The following is a 14635-nucleotide window of genomic DNA, read 5'->3' as shown; positions in this document are numbered from 1 at the left end:
AAAAAAAAACTAATGGTAAAAAAAAAGAAAAAAGGGCAGGATAGTGGCTCTAGAAGGAGATTACTTGGTCCTCCTCCTGTCAGGTGTTTTCCTCTGATCAAAAGGGTGCAGTGGGGTGAATTCAGGGGATGTGGCTCTAGAAGGGAGAGGGGAGAGGCTTTTGTGGGGCTGGGAAAGAGCAGAAGGTGAAGGGGCAGGGTGAGCTGGTGGGCTGGGAGCAGCAGGAAGGGCTGGGTGGGTGCGGGTGGTGCTGCTGAGGCTGCAGTCCCAGCTGAGGGGCTCACTGTGTGCTCTGTGTTGGTTTGCTGTGTCCAGGTGTGCCACCCCAGCCCATGACAAACGGATCTGCACAGACCCAGGTGAGTCCTCCCCTGCCCCAGAGAGGCTGCAAGGGCTGGAGTGAGCAGGAGGGATCAGGGGCTGTCCCTGCCTCCCTCCTGGCCAGCTGAGCCTGCATGCTCAGGTCCCCAGGGCTCATTCAGCTCTGCTTTACTGCTGCCTGCTTTTAATCGCTGCCTGCTTTAATTGCTGCCTGCTTTTAATTACTGCCCACTACAGCTTTCACTCAGGGGTTGAACCAGGCCGGTTTCAGCCCCATTTGATGCCAGGGAGAGAGGGGCAGGTGCAGTGTCCCAGTTCTGCTGGGGCTGAAGGGCTCTGTGGGATCCCAGGGGCTCCCCTGTGCGCAGGGACCCCTCAGCAGCAGCACCCCCTCCCTGCAGGCTCCACTCCATCCCTGGGGGTTGTTGTGTCTGTCTGACTCTGCCTGGCACACACCACACTGACATTTTCCTTTCCTCCAGCTGAACGGGGGATCCACATCTTCATCTCACAGCGACCTGCAGAGCCCTGGCAAGGAATCCGAGGTAAAACCCCCAAACAAACACCTGCTGTCCCCTCCACAGCCTGCTGAGGTGCAGCCCTGCCCCACGGTGCTGTGCAGTGAGGAGGTTTCAGTTTATCTCCCAGGCTTGGGTTCATTGTACCCACCCAGCAACCAAAACCCAGGGTTTCCTCTCATTCCTTGCACTGGGGGGGTTCACTGGCAGCTCCTTGGGCAGTGATTCCTGCTTGGATAGTTTGGGAAGTGAAGGGATGTCTGCAGGGTTTGGGATCTGAGGTGTAATTACACTGATGAGCTACAGCAAGGCTGGGAACCCATAAGGAACAGAACTGTGAGGCTCAACAGCTGCTAGCAGGACAAAAGCCAGAATTGGCTTCATGTAATATTTTTAATTTATAATTTTTTTTGTTTGTTTGTTTGGAGCACAGTGAATTTATCAGAGTGTTTAAAGGAGGGGAGGAGTTGGTTTTGGTGGCAAGCTGGGCTGAAGGGGTTTCTGTGGTGTGGCTTAGCACTGGAAAGGGGCAAAACTTGTTGGGCAAGGTGAAGTGGCAACCAAAAGTCAACACAAGGCATAGATTGGCGTTCTCAGGCGTTAATAATTCAGCAGGTTTTTTTCCTCCTAAAATAAGAAGTGAGGATTTGCAAAGCGCACAAAAATTTCTCTTTAGCACAAGGTTCTGCTGTAAATAGAGCAGAGTCTCCATGCTGTGCCCTGTGGGGTCTCTGCCATGCTGTGCCCTGCCCCAGGAGCCTTGGGAGCAGCAATGTGCCAGCCCCAGGTGTGCTCAGGTGGCCTCTCTGAGCAGCCAGAGCCTCTCGGGCAGCAGCTGTGCCAAGCGCCTGCAATCTGCCCCTTTCCCTGTGAGCCCTGAATAATGCATGTCCTGATGCAATGGTCTGCCCTGGGAGATGCAGGCTGTGCCCTGTGCTCTGGGGAGCCTTGTGTGCCCCCCTGAGCCACCCTTGGGCTGCTGCAGGGGCACTGCACCACCTGAGGGGCTGTGGGCACCACTGCAGTGCCATGGCAAATGCTGGGGGTTTGCAGTCTGGGGATGCCCTTAGGGTCTGTGGGCACTGTGGCATGGGGCACAGCTGGTGATCCTGGGGGTTTGCAGTATGGGGATGCCCTTAGGGTCTGTGGGCACTGTGGCGTGGGGCACAGCTGGTGATCCTGGGGTTTTGCAGTCCTGGGGATGCCCTGAGGGGCTGTGGGCACTGCAGTGCCATGGCAAATGCTGGGGGTTTGCAGTCTGGGGATGCCCTGAGGGTCTGTGGGCACTGCAGTGCCATGGCAAATGCTGGGGGTTTGCAGTCTGGGGATGCCCTGAGGGGCCGTGGGCACTGTGGCGTGGCATGGGGTGATCCTGGGGGTTTGCAGTCTGGGGATGCCTCGAGGGGCTGTGGGCACTGCAGTGCCATGGCATGGGGTGATCCTGGGGCTTTGCAGCCTTGGGCACAGCTGGTGATCCTGGGGGTTTGCAGCCTCTCTGTGATGCCCCGAGGGGCTGTGGGCACTGCAGTGCTGTGGCATGGGGCACAGCTGGTGATCCTGGGGGTTTGCAGCCTCTCTGTGATGCCCTGAGGGGCCATGGGCACTGCAGTGCTGTGGCATGGGGCACAGCTGGTGATCCTGGGGCTTTGCAGCCTCTCTGTGATGCCCCAAGGGGCCGTGGACACTGCAGTGCTGTGGCATGGGGCACAGTTGGTGATCCTGGGGGCTTTGCAGCCTCTCTGTGATGCCCTGAGGGGCCCTGGGCACTGCAGTGCCTGGCAGTGCTGGCAGCTCTGTCCCTCCCAGGACGGTGACACGGACAAGAAGGACCCGTTTGAGGAGAGTGGGCTGAGCCTGAGCCCCACGGCGGCCGAGGCCAAGGAGAAGGTGAGGGCCAAGCGCGTGAAGAAGCGAGCGCCGCAGATGGACTGGAACAAGAAACGGGAGATTTTCAGCAATTTCTGAGCCCTGCTGGCCGCTCCCTCCCGCCCAGCTCGGACCTTTCTGAGGTGCCTACACCCTGTCCTTCGGTGTCCACGTGAGATGCTTTGTGCTCTGCTCTTCACTGGTTGCTTTTACAAAAGGCGTATTTTAAAGCCCTTTTTATTTTTATTTTTTATTATTATTGTTGTTGTTATTATTATTATTATTATTGTTACTCACCAGCGATTCTCATAAGAAAAATGTGACCAAAGCTCCTTTTCTTGCTTGCTCTGAGCCTGGCTCCGGCTGCCTGCCGTCCCTGTTCCTATGAGAAAGGACTGGAAGAATTTTAACTCTTCTTTCTTACCTGCAGCATTTAGGCTTCTGTTACTTCTTTTTTTTTTACTTTTTATGTGGGGTGTTTTGGCTTTGCTGGTGTCCCAGGCCGAGCCCTGTGGGATGCTCAGTGCCCCTGTGGAAGCATCTCATGGCTCATGGTGGGGGTGCCAGGAACCCCCTCCCCAGCTCCCCAGCTCCCCAGCATGGGAAAATGGACTGTGGCTGGAAATTGTTCGTTGGCTTTGCTGTTGAAGCAAAAATATTTGTTTTGTTGGGTTGTTTTTTTTGTTGTTGTTTTTTAATGAAGTCCCATGTGTTTCCAGTTAGTTTAGGAACCTCCCCCTCACCAGCAGCTCCTGCCCAGGCAGTAAAAGCCCATTTTTCACCCCAAGCAGCTCTGCAGAGGGGAGAGGGTGGAGTTTGAAAGCAAACCCCAGACCCTGAGAACACAGCTCTCCTCACCTGCAGCCGTGGATGTGCCAGGGGAAGGAGGAGCAGGGCCAGCCCTGCCCCACGGAGCATGAAGATGAGAAAACCACGAGATGCTACAAAACCCCTTTGGACAGGCCTGGCAGTGGGGCTGGCCCCACACCTGCTGCCAGGAGGGAGCCCAGGGATGCAGCTCCAGCTGAGGCTCAGCCCTGGGCAGTGGGGCTGCTGCAGGTGCCCCTGGGCTGGCTTTGGTGTCCCCAGCCCGGCAGTGTCACCCTGTGGAGGACATACATCCTGCACAGGACATCCTCCAAAGGGCATCCTCCAAAGCCCTGGGGCTGCAGGTGGAGCAGGCTCTGCTGTGATGGAGTGGGCAGCGCCCCTGGCCTCCTCCAAAGCCCACTCTGGGCATTCAGAGTGTACCTAAAGCACTACAGATCAGTCCTTTAAGCTCTTTATTGTTGCCTCTGGCGGTGTGGGTGAGGGTGACTCAGCTGAGCTGCAGCTGCCAGGGAGCAGAGCTGGGTTAGCAGGGCCGGGGCTGGGGCTGCCCCAGTGCCTGCCCTACCCCAGCAGGACCCCAGCCGTGCTCTGGGAAGGGGCAGGGAGCACAGAGCCCCTTTTGCCAGCTGGGGGCAGGCAGCAGTGACCAGCAGCCCGTGGATGGGGGGTGAATGGAGCTGGGGCTGTGCCCTGCCTCCCCCAGCCCCTCTGGGATGGAGCCCTTGGCTGGGCAGCGTGCTGTGGGTGTGGGAGCAGCTCTGCACGCATTTCCTAAGGAATCTCCAAATCGTGGAGCTAAAAGGTGCCTTATGCCATCCTCTGCTCTCCTCAGCACTGGGTGTTTGGCCCCCCTGGGCAGCAGCTGGTGCCCGTGGCCTTGTGCTGCTGGTAGGAGAGTGTGGAGAGCCTCAGGGGTGAAGGAGATGAGTTCTCTTTATGAAAGTTATCTTTTAGGATTGTCGGTGGGCTGAACAGGTTGAAAATAATGACTTTGGAGAGGAGCTGGTGCAGGTGTTTGGCTGTGGGTGACGAGACAGGACATGGGGGTGAGGGGGACGTGGAGAGGCTGCCTCCCCTCGGGGCTCTGCCATTAACAAGACACCTCTGCCCCATCCCACTTCAAGCTACCTGCTCTCCTTCTGGCCCCCCCAAAATACTGTTTTCTCTCTGTGGGTAATGTTTGGAAGGAGCCCTTCTTCCCCATGCTGTGCCCACATTGCCAAACCCCGGCAGCGCCCGGGCTGTGCAGGGCAGAGCAGCCCCAGGACACCCTGGTGCACAGCAGAGAGCACAGACCTGGTGTCAACGCCCCATTCCTCATCCCAGACTGCTGGTCGAGGTGGGGGGAAGGAAAAAAAAAAACCTTGTGTAGTGTTGAATGTAGATCAAAAGAAATCAGGTGTGCAAATCCGTGTTGGTAAGATTGCAAATCTTAATCTGTTAGTCCAAGGAAACTGCTCCTGGTTGAAGCATTACTGCATTCCTGACATCTTGTTGTAGCTCAGTAGTAATTATTCAGTTCCTGTACATTTAACTTGGAAAAGAAAAATCAATAAAGTCTAAGGCTGGCAGCAGCATTGCAAACCCGTATGTACACTGTAATGTCAGTAATAAACTTGGTTTGCCATGTACCCAGCACTTATCTGCTCCTTCCTCAGCTGCTCAGGGAGCCCAGAGCGGAACTGCAGCCCTCCAGCACATTGTAAACTTTGCTTCCTCTTCAGAGAGGAGCTGGAATTACGCCTTTGAAGCTCCACAATGAAGTCAGCACTGCCCTTTCTTTGAAGAACAAAACGCAGGGGTGGTGCTGTCCCTGCCAGCTCCCGGGGACACAGCCCGGCTCCCGTGGCTCTGTAACCCTTGTGGCACACACAGAGTGGCACTGGCTCAGCTCCTGGCCCTGCTGTGCATCACCCACGCCCTGTGCTGCTGCCAGGACCCAGGGATTGCTCATCCAGGCAGGGATTCCTCTGCTCCTGCCTTGGGAAGGCTTCAGCTGCACCTTGGGATCACCAAGGCTGGAAACGATCTCCAGGATCCTCAAGTCCAACCTGTGCCTCATCCCCACCTGTTCCCCATCCCCAGAGCTCTGAGTGCCACATCCAGGCCTTCCCTGGACCCCTCCAGGGATGGGAGCTCCACCACCTCCCTGGGCAGCCCCTTCCAGTGTTTAACAACCTTTCCCATGAAGGAATTCCTGCTGCTGTCCACCCTGGATGTCCCCTGGCCCAGCTCCTGTCCTGGTGGCAGCACAGCTGGTTCTGTGGCAGGGCAGGTTGCCATGGTTCAGCCCTGCTCAGGTCACCCACGTTCTCCTCCCCTCAGCCAGCGTCACACAAATGCCAGCAAACCTCGTGGGTGCAAAAAGCCCTCACCACCTTTATTGAACGAGTATTTACAAGCAGCAGCAGGTCCCTGAGGACAAAGCTTTTCTCTCCAGTGACTCAGAGTGGCACAGCTGGGCTGTGCTCAGCCATTCACCCAGGCTGGAGCCCGCAGCTCAGTCCCAGCAGGATTGCTGCCTCTCAAAGCCCCTTTTTCCTCTGCAGAGCTGAGCCATGGCCAGTGGCAGCAGGCTCCTGTGCCCTGCAGTCACACTGCCAGCCCTGTGCCAGGCCCAGCTTCAGCAGGGCCCGGCCCAAGCAGCTCTGTGGCTCTCCCAAGGCTGGATGAGCCCTCAGAGTCTCTTGGCAGCAGGGCAGATGTCTTGGTTGAGGCACTGGCTGCAGCGAGGGTTCACAGGCAGGCAGGTCTGCTGGCCAAAGCCCACCAGGAGCCAGTTTATCTCCTTCCAGAGGTCCCTGCAGTCAGGGGACAAACAGCACCGTTGCCATGCAGCTGCTTGGAAGGGGTGAGAACAGCCTGTGGTGCTAATGGGATCCCTTTCTTCCCCCTTCTGCCTGTCCCTCCTGGAGGTGAGTCCCAGCCCTGCCAGCCCTCCCAGGTCCCTGCTGGAACAGCCCTCCCAACCCTTCCTGGTCCTGCTGGGCTGGGGGGAGCAGTGCCTGTGCTCAGGCACGTGCCAGGCGTGGGGATGTCCCTCTGTGCCAGCTGGTGTGTGATACTGAACCACCAGTGAGGCCAGGATCCAGCCCTGGGCTGATGCTGCTGCTGTGGGCTCAGCAAGGAACAGCACCTGGCTTGGGTCATGGTAAACCTGGCAAGGCAAAAATCAGGGATCAGGAGCTGCACTGGTGGTCACTGACCCATCTGACAGCAACAGAGCCACCACACAGGTGAGAGATGCTGCTGCCATGGCTCTGGCAGAGGGGAAACACCTGCAGCTACTGCGACCCTGGAAGGAGGAAGGAGCCCAAATGCAGGCCCTGAAAGTGCCCCAAGCAGGGCTGTGTGCAGCCATGGCTCCTGCAGCCAGCAGGGGCTCACCTGGGCAGCCACTCCTCCAGTGCCACCCGAGTCTGCTCGGGGCTCTTGGTCTCCTTCTGCACCCACTGGAGCCTGTTGGAGATCCTGTGCACGTGGGTGTCCACAGCTGGGGAGGGAGAGCCAGAGTTCAGGTGGGGCAGGCACAGCTGAATGGAGAGAGCAGAGCCCCAGGTGCCCGTGCCAGCCCCCAGGCTGGCCCTGGGGCAGCAGGAGCAGCCAGCTGGGACAGAGCACGGGGCAGGGGAGGCTCACTCCAAGAACAAACATTTTCTTCCCAGGCCTGGAGCCAAAAGCATTTGGGGTGGGTGTGTGTCTGTCTCTCCCCAGGCTCACAGAGGCCGAGCCAGCCTCTCCCAAGGCTCCCCAGCCCCATGGAGCAGGCACAGGCCTGGCCCCCGTTCCCTCTGCACGTTCTCATCCTCCCTGAGTTTCAGCTGAGTTACGCAAACTGTGATCTCTGCCCCTTCCTCTGCCCGCATGGAAAACACATTTCATAATACCCACCAGCAGAGAGGGCTTGGGAGGCTTACAGCAGTGTTTATAATGTGCTTTGAGCTCAAAAGCTCTGCATGCAAAGTGTATTATTGTTAGATCAGCAGTGATAAACCTGTCTCTGGGGCTAATTGGGCAAAACCCAGGAAATCGCTGTAAACAGGAAGACTGAGCCTTGCCTCCCAAATCAAACCCGAGCACACAATTATTTGGAAAGCACTTGGCTGGTTTGGCTGCCTCTGGACTTCCCTCCCCCACAGCAGGAGAACAACAGACCCCAAGGGCTGCTGGATGCAGGGCAGGGGCCACAGCCTGTCCAGCTGATGGTCACCAGAGGGGCTGCAGGATGCAGCTCCTGCCCACCCGCTGCTCCTGGCTTTCCCAGGGCTCTCCCATCCAGCAGCACATCCTTCTGGAACACTCATCTGTCCCCAGGACCTGCAGGTGATGGTCCAGCCCCATCTGGCACCAGCTCCCCAGGGCTGTGACTTCCCCTGGGAATGTCTGTTATCAGATTTGGGGAGAAACAGCAGCTGCTCACATCCTACAGCTCCCTGAGTGAGTGCTGAGGGTCACATCACTCCCCTACCCAGATACTGAACCAAAGGGATCTTACCAGGCTGCTGGGGCTGCACTGCTGCCCCTCTGCCTGGGAATGGGCTGGGATTTAGGAGAGGGATGGCAAAAGCACAGTGCAGGTTACCTATCCCAGCCACGCTGTCCCAGGCAATGTGCATGGCCAGATGGGCCATTTTGGGCCCAACTCCTGGCAGCTGCACCAGCTCCTCCACCGTGCTCGGGATGTCCCCCCCATACTTCTGCTTCAGGATGGCTGTGGTCTGCTTGATGTACTTCACCTTGTTCTGCAAAACCAAGGGGAAAGGCACACAGTGCAAGCTGCCCTCCAACACAGGGAAAACAGACACACAGCCCAGGAGAGCAACCATTCCTGAGCGTGTGTTACAGGTGAGGCCACACATGGGAGCTGTGGAGGAGACAGAGCCTCGACTTCTACATGAAATCAAAATGCTGAGAGCTGGGAGCTCCAACCTCCTGCACACTCCAGGCCCTGCAGCCAACAATCCCATCCTGCTGGCAATACAAAGCACCAAAACTGGTGTAAAATCCAGCTTCTAGCCTGACTCCAGGGGAGAGAGGAGGGCACAGGGGTTCCTCTGTGTCCATGTGGCAATCCTGCACTCACCTGTCACTACAGGACACGAAATAACATGGTGCAGACACACTGCTCTTTCCAAGGCAAAAAGAGACTTCTTAATTTTTGACTCTAACATTTATAGACTTCTAAAAGTGACAGTGGATTGAAGGGTGACAGTGCCACCTCCCCAATGACACTGGACAAACCAACAACCCACCAAATTTCTCTTCTTCCATTAAAATTACCAAACAGTAAGTTATTTACATAAAATGCGTAAGAAAGTTTGCTACAAGAATATAACCATCAAAAAGCTTAGAAAACCTTAAAAGATGAGAGCAACACTGACCCTCCAGAAGCCCACGGGGTAGATGATCTGGCCCAGGCTCTCCTCGTCCATCTGCAGCACGCTGTCCACGGTGAGGCCGCGCCGGCGCAGGCGCAGCATGGCAGCGCTCGTCACCTGGTCCTTGGTCTGGCTGGACAGCATCAGGGCCAGCAGCACCTGGTAGCGCATCACCTGGGGACACAGGGGACACTGACACAGCCTGGGGGCATCCAGCAGCTCTGCACCGCCCTCAGGGCGGGGTGTGCTCCCACCCTTCAGCCCTATGCAGCTCCGAGAGGCTGCAACAGGAATAATCCATAACCAACAGGAATAATCCATAACCAACAGGAATAATCCACAACCTTCTGATTCCACCACACAATAAAGGGAGAAAAGAAACACCTTCAAGCTCAGCTGTCAGTTCCTGTGAGAGGGCAGGGAGCAGCTCTGTCTGCTGGGATCTCTCTCCAAAGATGCCAGTGCTGAGCCACAAAGGGCTGGACAAAGCTTTCCCTGAGGATGGCATTCCCAGGAGAGCCACAGGATGCACATTGGGCACAAACACCCAATGATTTTTCATGCAATGTCTGCTCTAAGCAGCTTTTGAAAATCCCAATCCTTTCCCACCAGGCTTCAGTAGGAATTGGGTGTCTGGCTCCAGTAAGCTCCTCGGGGAACCAAATGTGAACAACTGGGATCACAGAGAATGGGAGAAGGAGGACAAATCCCAGGGATTCCTCTGCTGCTGCCACACAGGGTTTAGCCAGGCCATCACCTCCTATTTCCCAATTCTTTCTTCCCAGATGTGATTCCATCCCACCAGAGTGACGAGGATGATGCAACTAACCCAAAATGACCTGGGCTAACATGGGACACAATCCTCCCTCCAGCTCTCCTGCAAAGTTTACAAAACCAGGTGCACCAGGAAAAATCCCTGTGTGTGTGTGGAAGCAGGATAATGTCAGGGCACAAAGAAATGGTGTGAGGAGATGAGGGTTACAACATCCACTTTTTCTTGGAAGCAACAACGCAGCTTCCCCAGGGAAGAGAAGCTATTTCCATGTGGTCCCACAGCTGCCAGCCCACATGGCTGAGAGCGTGTGATGCTCCCTGGCTCCGGGGTCACAGCTCATCCTTCTCCCCAGGGAGCAGCAAGGACAGCATTCCCTGTGCCAAGGCTGTCCAGCTGTGTCCTCCAGAGCCCTCCCTCAGAGCCCAGCTCGTCCCACTGCTCCTCTGGATGATCCCCACATTCCCACTCCAGAGGCTCCTGCTGCTCCAAGTCCTTGGGGTTGGATTAGTCAGTCTCCAAAGTCACTTCCAACCCTATCAATTCTGGGGTTCTGTGATCCCCACATTCCCACTCCAGTGGCTCCCACTGCTCCTCCCAAGCCTGCCCCACACATTCCTCTGCATTCCACAGCCACCTTGCTGGATACTTTCCCTGGACTCCTACAGAGATTTTTAGGGAAAAAAGGAACATGGCTTCACGCCCTGCCAGCCTGCTCCATAAAGCGGCACTGCCCCTCACATTCATCACATCCCCTGGAACCAATCCCAGCCCAGAGTCCTGATCCAGTTTCTGTCCTGGAAACATCCCAAGTGGGACAGATCCATGAGAATCTGACACCATCCAGGAGGATGAGGGAGGCTGTGTTCTCCTGTGCCTGCTGGAACTGGTAGGAGGATGCTGTTACCCGTGGATGCTGTTACCTGTGGATGCCATTCCCTGTGGGAATGCTGTTACCCAAGGATGGTGTTACCCGTGGATGGTGTTACCCTGGATAGTGTTCCCTGTGGATGGTGTTACCCATGGGAATGCTGTTACCCATGGGAATGCTGTTACCTGTAGATGCTGTTCCCCATGGATGCCGTTACCCATGGATGCTGTTCCCCGTGGGAATGCTGTTACTCATGGGAATGCTGTTACCCATGGATGCCGTTCCCTGTGGGAATGCTGTTACCCATGGATGCTGTTCCCCATGGGAATGCTGTTCCCCTTGGGAATGCTGTTACCTGTAGATGCTGTTCCCCATGGATGCCGTTACCCATGGATGCTGTTCCCCGTGGGAATGCTGTTACCCATGGGAATGCTGTTACCCATGGATGCTGTTCCCTGTGGGAATGCTGGTCCCCTTGGGAATGCTGTTCCCCATGGATGCTGCTCCCTGTGGGAATGCTGTTCCCCGTGGGAATGCTGTTACCCATGGATGCCGTTACCCATGGATGCTGTTCCCCGTGGGAATGCTGTTACCCATGGATGCCGTTACCCATGGATGCTGTTCCCTGTGGGAATGCTGTTCCCCGTAGGAATGCTGTTCCCTGTGGGAATGCCGTTACCTCTGGAGGTGCGCTGGTGTCGTAGCACCTGTGCACTCCCATCTCATCCACGGGAGCATCCCTGCCGCTCCTCATCTGGCGGATGCGCTGCAGCTGCTCCCGCCAGCGCGGCGGCTCCCAGCGCGCCCGGGGCTCGGCCCCATCGCCCTGCCCAGCTTCATAGGCAATGGCCACGCTCTTCCTCCTCCTGCTCTGCCTCGGCACCACGGGCGTGCCCTGGAGCTGGCTCCCTGCACGGGATGGCAGAGAGATTCCAGGCTTCAGAAAAGCTGCCCTCACAGAGCTCGGTGACAGCCCTATGTGCCACCAACCGCCCAGGGGACCCTGAGCAGGGCGAGTTCCCTGCCCTGAGTCCCAACCCAAACACTGAACATCCCCGGGCCCCGAGCAGAGCCAGCAGGGGCGAGTGGAAGGACACTGCGAGACAAGTGGCAACAGGTGACAGCAGTGGGGTCACATGTCACACCAGGGGGACAGGGGTCCCAAACACAGGTGAGGCTGCTGGAGGTGCATCCCCAGCCCAGGACAGCCACATCCCTCGCTCCGAGGGGGACGTGACAAGGACACCCAGGCCCTGTCCCCAGCCATGCCAGGGCCTGGTGCAGCGCCAGCCGCTCCCCGTGCCCAGTACAGCCCCGATCCCCCCTTCCTGTACCAGCGACTCCCCCTCTCCTGCACTCTCCGTGTCCTCGATCCCTTCTTCCCGTACCCCAGGAAGCCGTGACCCCTCCTTCATACTCTCCATTCCCTGTCCGTACACCCCATCCCCTATCCATCCCCTATCCCCTGCCCGTACCCCCATCCCCTGCCCCTACCTCCATCCCCTGCCCGTACCTCCATCCCCTATCCCATATCCCATCCCCTATCCCGTATCCCATCCCCTATCCCGTACCCCATCCCCTACCCGTACCCCATCCCCTGTCCGGTACCCCATTCCCTGTCCCGTACCGCATTCCCTGTCCCGTACCGCATTCCCTGTCCCGTACCCCATCCCCTGCCCGTACCCCATTCCCTGTCCCGTACCCCATCCCCTGCCCGTACCCCCGCCGCCCCGGGCCGAGCGCAGCCGCCGCAGGCCGGGCCGGGCCGCGCTCATGGCGGCCCCGGGAACTACCGGGCCCGGGGCGCACCGGGGCCGCCGGAACGGGCGGGGCGAGCGCGGGGCGGGGCCGGCACCGGGCACCGGGCCCCGAGCGGAGCGGGCCGGGGGCGGCGGGACCGGGCCGGGCCGGGCCGGGCTCGGGGTGAGTGACCGGGGACCCGGCACCGGGAGGGGACCGCGCTTTGGGGCCGCGCTGTGAGCCCGCTGTGTCCCTGCTCGGTGTCCGGGGGCCGGGCTGTGACCCCCGGTGTGTTCGGGACTGGAGTGTGACCCCGTTGTGTTTGTTGGGGTCTGGGATGTGACCCCCGGTGTGTTTGTTGGGTTCTATGGTGTGACCCCCGTTGTGTTCGTTGGGGTCTGGGGTGTGACCCCCGTTGTGTTCGTTGGGGTCTGGGGTGTGACCCCCGGTGTGTTTGTTGGGGTCTGGGGTGTGACCCCCGTTGTGTTTGTTGGGGTCTGGGGTGTGACCCCCGTTGTGTTCGTTGGGGTCTGGGGTGTGACCCCCGGTGTGTTTGTTGGGGTCTGGGGTGTGACCCCCGTTGTGTTTGTTGGGGTCTGGGATGTGACCCCCATTGTGTTTGTTGGGGGACTGGAGTGTGACCCCCGTTGTGTTCGTTGGGGTCTATGGTGTGACCCCGTTGTCTTTGTTGGGGTCTGGTATGTGCCCCCCGTTGTGTGTCCCTAAGCGTTTATGGCATATCCCGGCTTGGGGTGGGATGTGACATGTCCGGGCTTGGGGTGGGATGTGGCATGTCCGGGCTTGTTGGGGGGTCGCAGGGGACAATGTGCCATCGCCCGGGGTGGGTTGGGGTTGTTGGGGTCCCCAGGGCGGTGCACTCCGAATGTCTCTGGGGACAGAGGGCTGGGGGCTGAGTGTGTCCCCGGGGATGGTGGGCTGGGGTCCATGGTGTGTCCCCTGGTGACACTGTGATGGGGTCCGTGCCATGTCCCCTGGTGGCACTGGGCCGGGGTCCGTGACATGTCCCCTGGTGGCACTGGGCTGGGGTCTGTGCCATGTCCCCTGGTGACACTGGGCTGGGGTCCATGCCATGTCCCCTGGTGGCACTGGGCCGGGGCCCCATGCCATGTCCCCTGGTGGCACTGGGCTGGGGTCTGTGCCATGTCCCCCAGGATGCAGGGACAGGCTGTGTGGTGCATCCCCAGAGCAGCAGGCATTGCTGTGCCAGGCTGTGGGATGTCCATGGGGCTCTGGGGTTGTGCAGGCTCCTGTGTCCATGGCAAGGGTCCCCAAGGGACAGTGGGTCGGGCAGGGGGAGGCAGTTTCTGCAGTTGTTGTTGTAATGCCATCCCTGTTCTTGCCCCATCTTTCCCTTGCCATGGCAGCACTTGGATGTTCCAGCACTCGGATTTGTGAGTCCTTCCTCACTTCCACATCAACAGCACAGCGCGGTGTGCTTGGCCTTTGCTTTGGGAACAAGTGTCCAGCACACACCCTCCAAAAACTGTGTGCACGTGGACATGCTGCAGCAATCAGCCTGTGTGCTGGGCTGGGCATTCAGGGCTCCCAGGAAGGGTATCCCAAAGGCCCCGTGTTCCATGGGGCATGCAGGTGCTGAAGGCAGGAGCAGCACAAGCTCCTTGTGTTTCCCCAGGGTTGGGCTTCTCCCGTGTTTGAAAAGACTCAAGGCACCCAAGCTCTTTGGAAAAGCCTTGGTGTGATGCTGTTATTGGGGTTTTCCTGAAATATCCCCCTTGGACCTCCCTTACCAGAGCCCTGTTCTGTGTTTGCAGGGCCTCAGCGCTGGGCAGCCATGGCAAAGCCTCAGAGCAAGGATTCCGGGCTGAAGGAGAAGTTCAGGAACCTCCTGGGGCTGGGAACATCCCGGGGAAGCTCCAAGTCTTCGGAGGGCAAGCAGACAGAGTTCATCATCACTGCAGAAATACTCAAGGTGTGAGAACTGGGTGGAGTGGAGGTGGGGGTAGAGCCTGGGGTGCCTCAGCTGAGGGGACCCTTGCTCCTTCCTTGGTTTTTTTTGGCACTCAGTTCCTCTCCATCATTCCCTCTCCTGATCTCTCAACTCATTCTCTAGTGAACTGGATGTAGAACTCACCTACTTTGCAGCTCCAACATTTGAGTTATTCACTCTTTGAATACTTTGGGGATATTTGTTGTGTTGGGTTACAGGCTATTTCCCTGTCCTCTCGATTTTTTATAGTCTGAGCTTGATGAAGTTTCTGTGGTAGCAGTTTCCACAAGCTGGGAGCTGTTTCTGTTTTATGAAAACCTTACAGTTCTGTGGAAATGAAAAATAAAATAATTGATTCCAGTAATTGGT

At 57.8% G+C, this 14635-nt stretch overlaps 3 protein-coding genes across 9 annotated transcripts in view; 2 read left to right on the top strand and 1 right to left on the bottom strand.

Annotated features, from left to right (window-relative positions):
* Positions 1 to 5167, top strand: part of NHERF2 (NHERF family PDZ scaffold protein 2) — a 36453-nt gene extending 31286 nt beyond the window's left edge. For both annotated transcript variants that reach the window (XM_054644098.2, XM_054644097.2), the window contains exons 5-7: positions 316 to 359; positions 804 to 866; positions 2646 to 5167. In XM_054644098.2, the coding sequence (XP_054500073.1) occupies positions 316 to 359; positions 804 to 866; positions 2646 to 2804 (266 nt within the window). In that variant the 3' untranslated portion in view covers positions 2805 to 5167. The remainder of the gene's footprint in view (positions 1 to 315; positions 360 to 803; positions 867 to 2645) is intronic.
* A 728-nt stretch (positions 5168 to 5895) lies between these two features.
* NTHL1 (nth like DNA glycosylase 1) lies at positions 5896 to 12410 on the bottom strand. Its single transcript, XM_054643607.2, has 6 exons — positions 12278 to 12410; positions 11237 to 11466; positions 8918 to 9088; positions 8119 to 8278; positions 6924 to 7029; positions 5896 to 6337 (listed from the first exon to the last, which is right to left on the bottom strand). The coding sequence occupies exons 1-6, from the start codon at positions 12330 to 12332 to the stop codon at positions 6214 to 6216; spliced, it is 846 nt and encodes a 281-aa protein (XP_054499582.1). The 5' UTR covers positions 12333 to 12410; the 3' UTR covers positions 5896 to 6213.
* Positions 12394 to 14635, top strand: part of TSC2 (TSC complex subunit 2) — a 33818-nt gene continuing 31576 nt past the window's right edge. For all 6 annotated transcript variants that reach the window (XM_077186676.1, XM_077186675.1, XM_077186674.1 and 3 more), the window contains exons 1-2: positions 12394 to 12480; positions 14091 to 14248. In XM_077186676.1, the coding sequence (XP_077042791.1) occupies positions 14111 to 14248 (138 nt within the window). In that variant the 5' untranslated portion in view covers positions 12394 to 12480; positions 14091 to 14110. The remainder of the gene's footprint in view (positions 12481 to 14090; positions 14249 to 14635) is intronic.

The sequence above is a fragment of the Agelaius phoeniceus genome, chromosome 16, assembly GCF_051311805.1.
Source record: "Agelaius phoeniceus isolate bAgePho1 chromosome 16, bAgePho1.hap1, whole genome shotgun sequence".
Taxonomy (NCBI): Eukaryota; Metazoa; Chordata; class Aves; order Passeriformes; family Icteridae; genus Agelaius; species Agelaius phoeniceus.
Note: the sequence above shows the minus strand (reverse complement) of the source record. Positions and strands in the feature narration are given on the sequence as shown.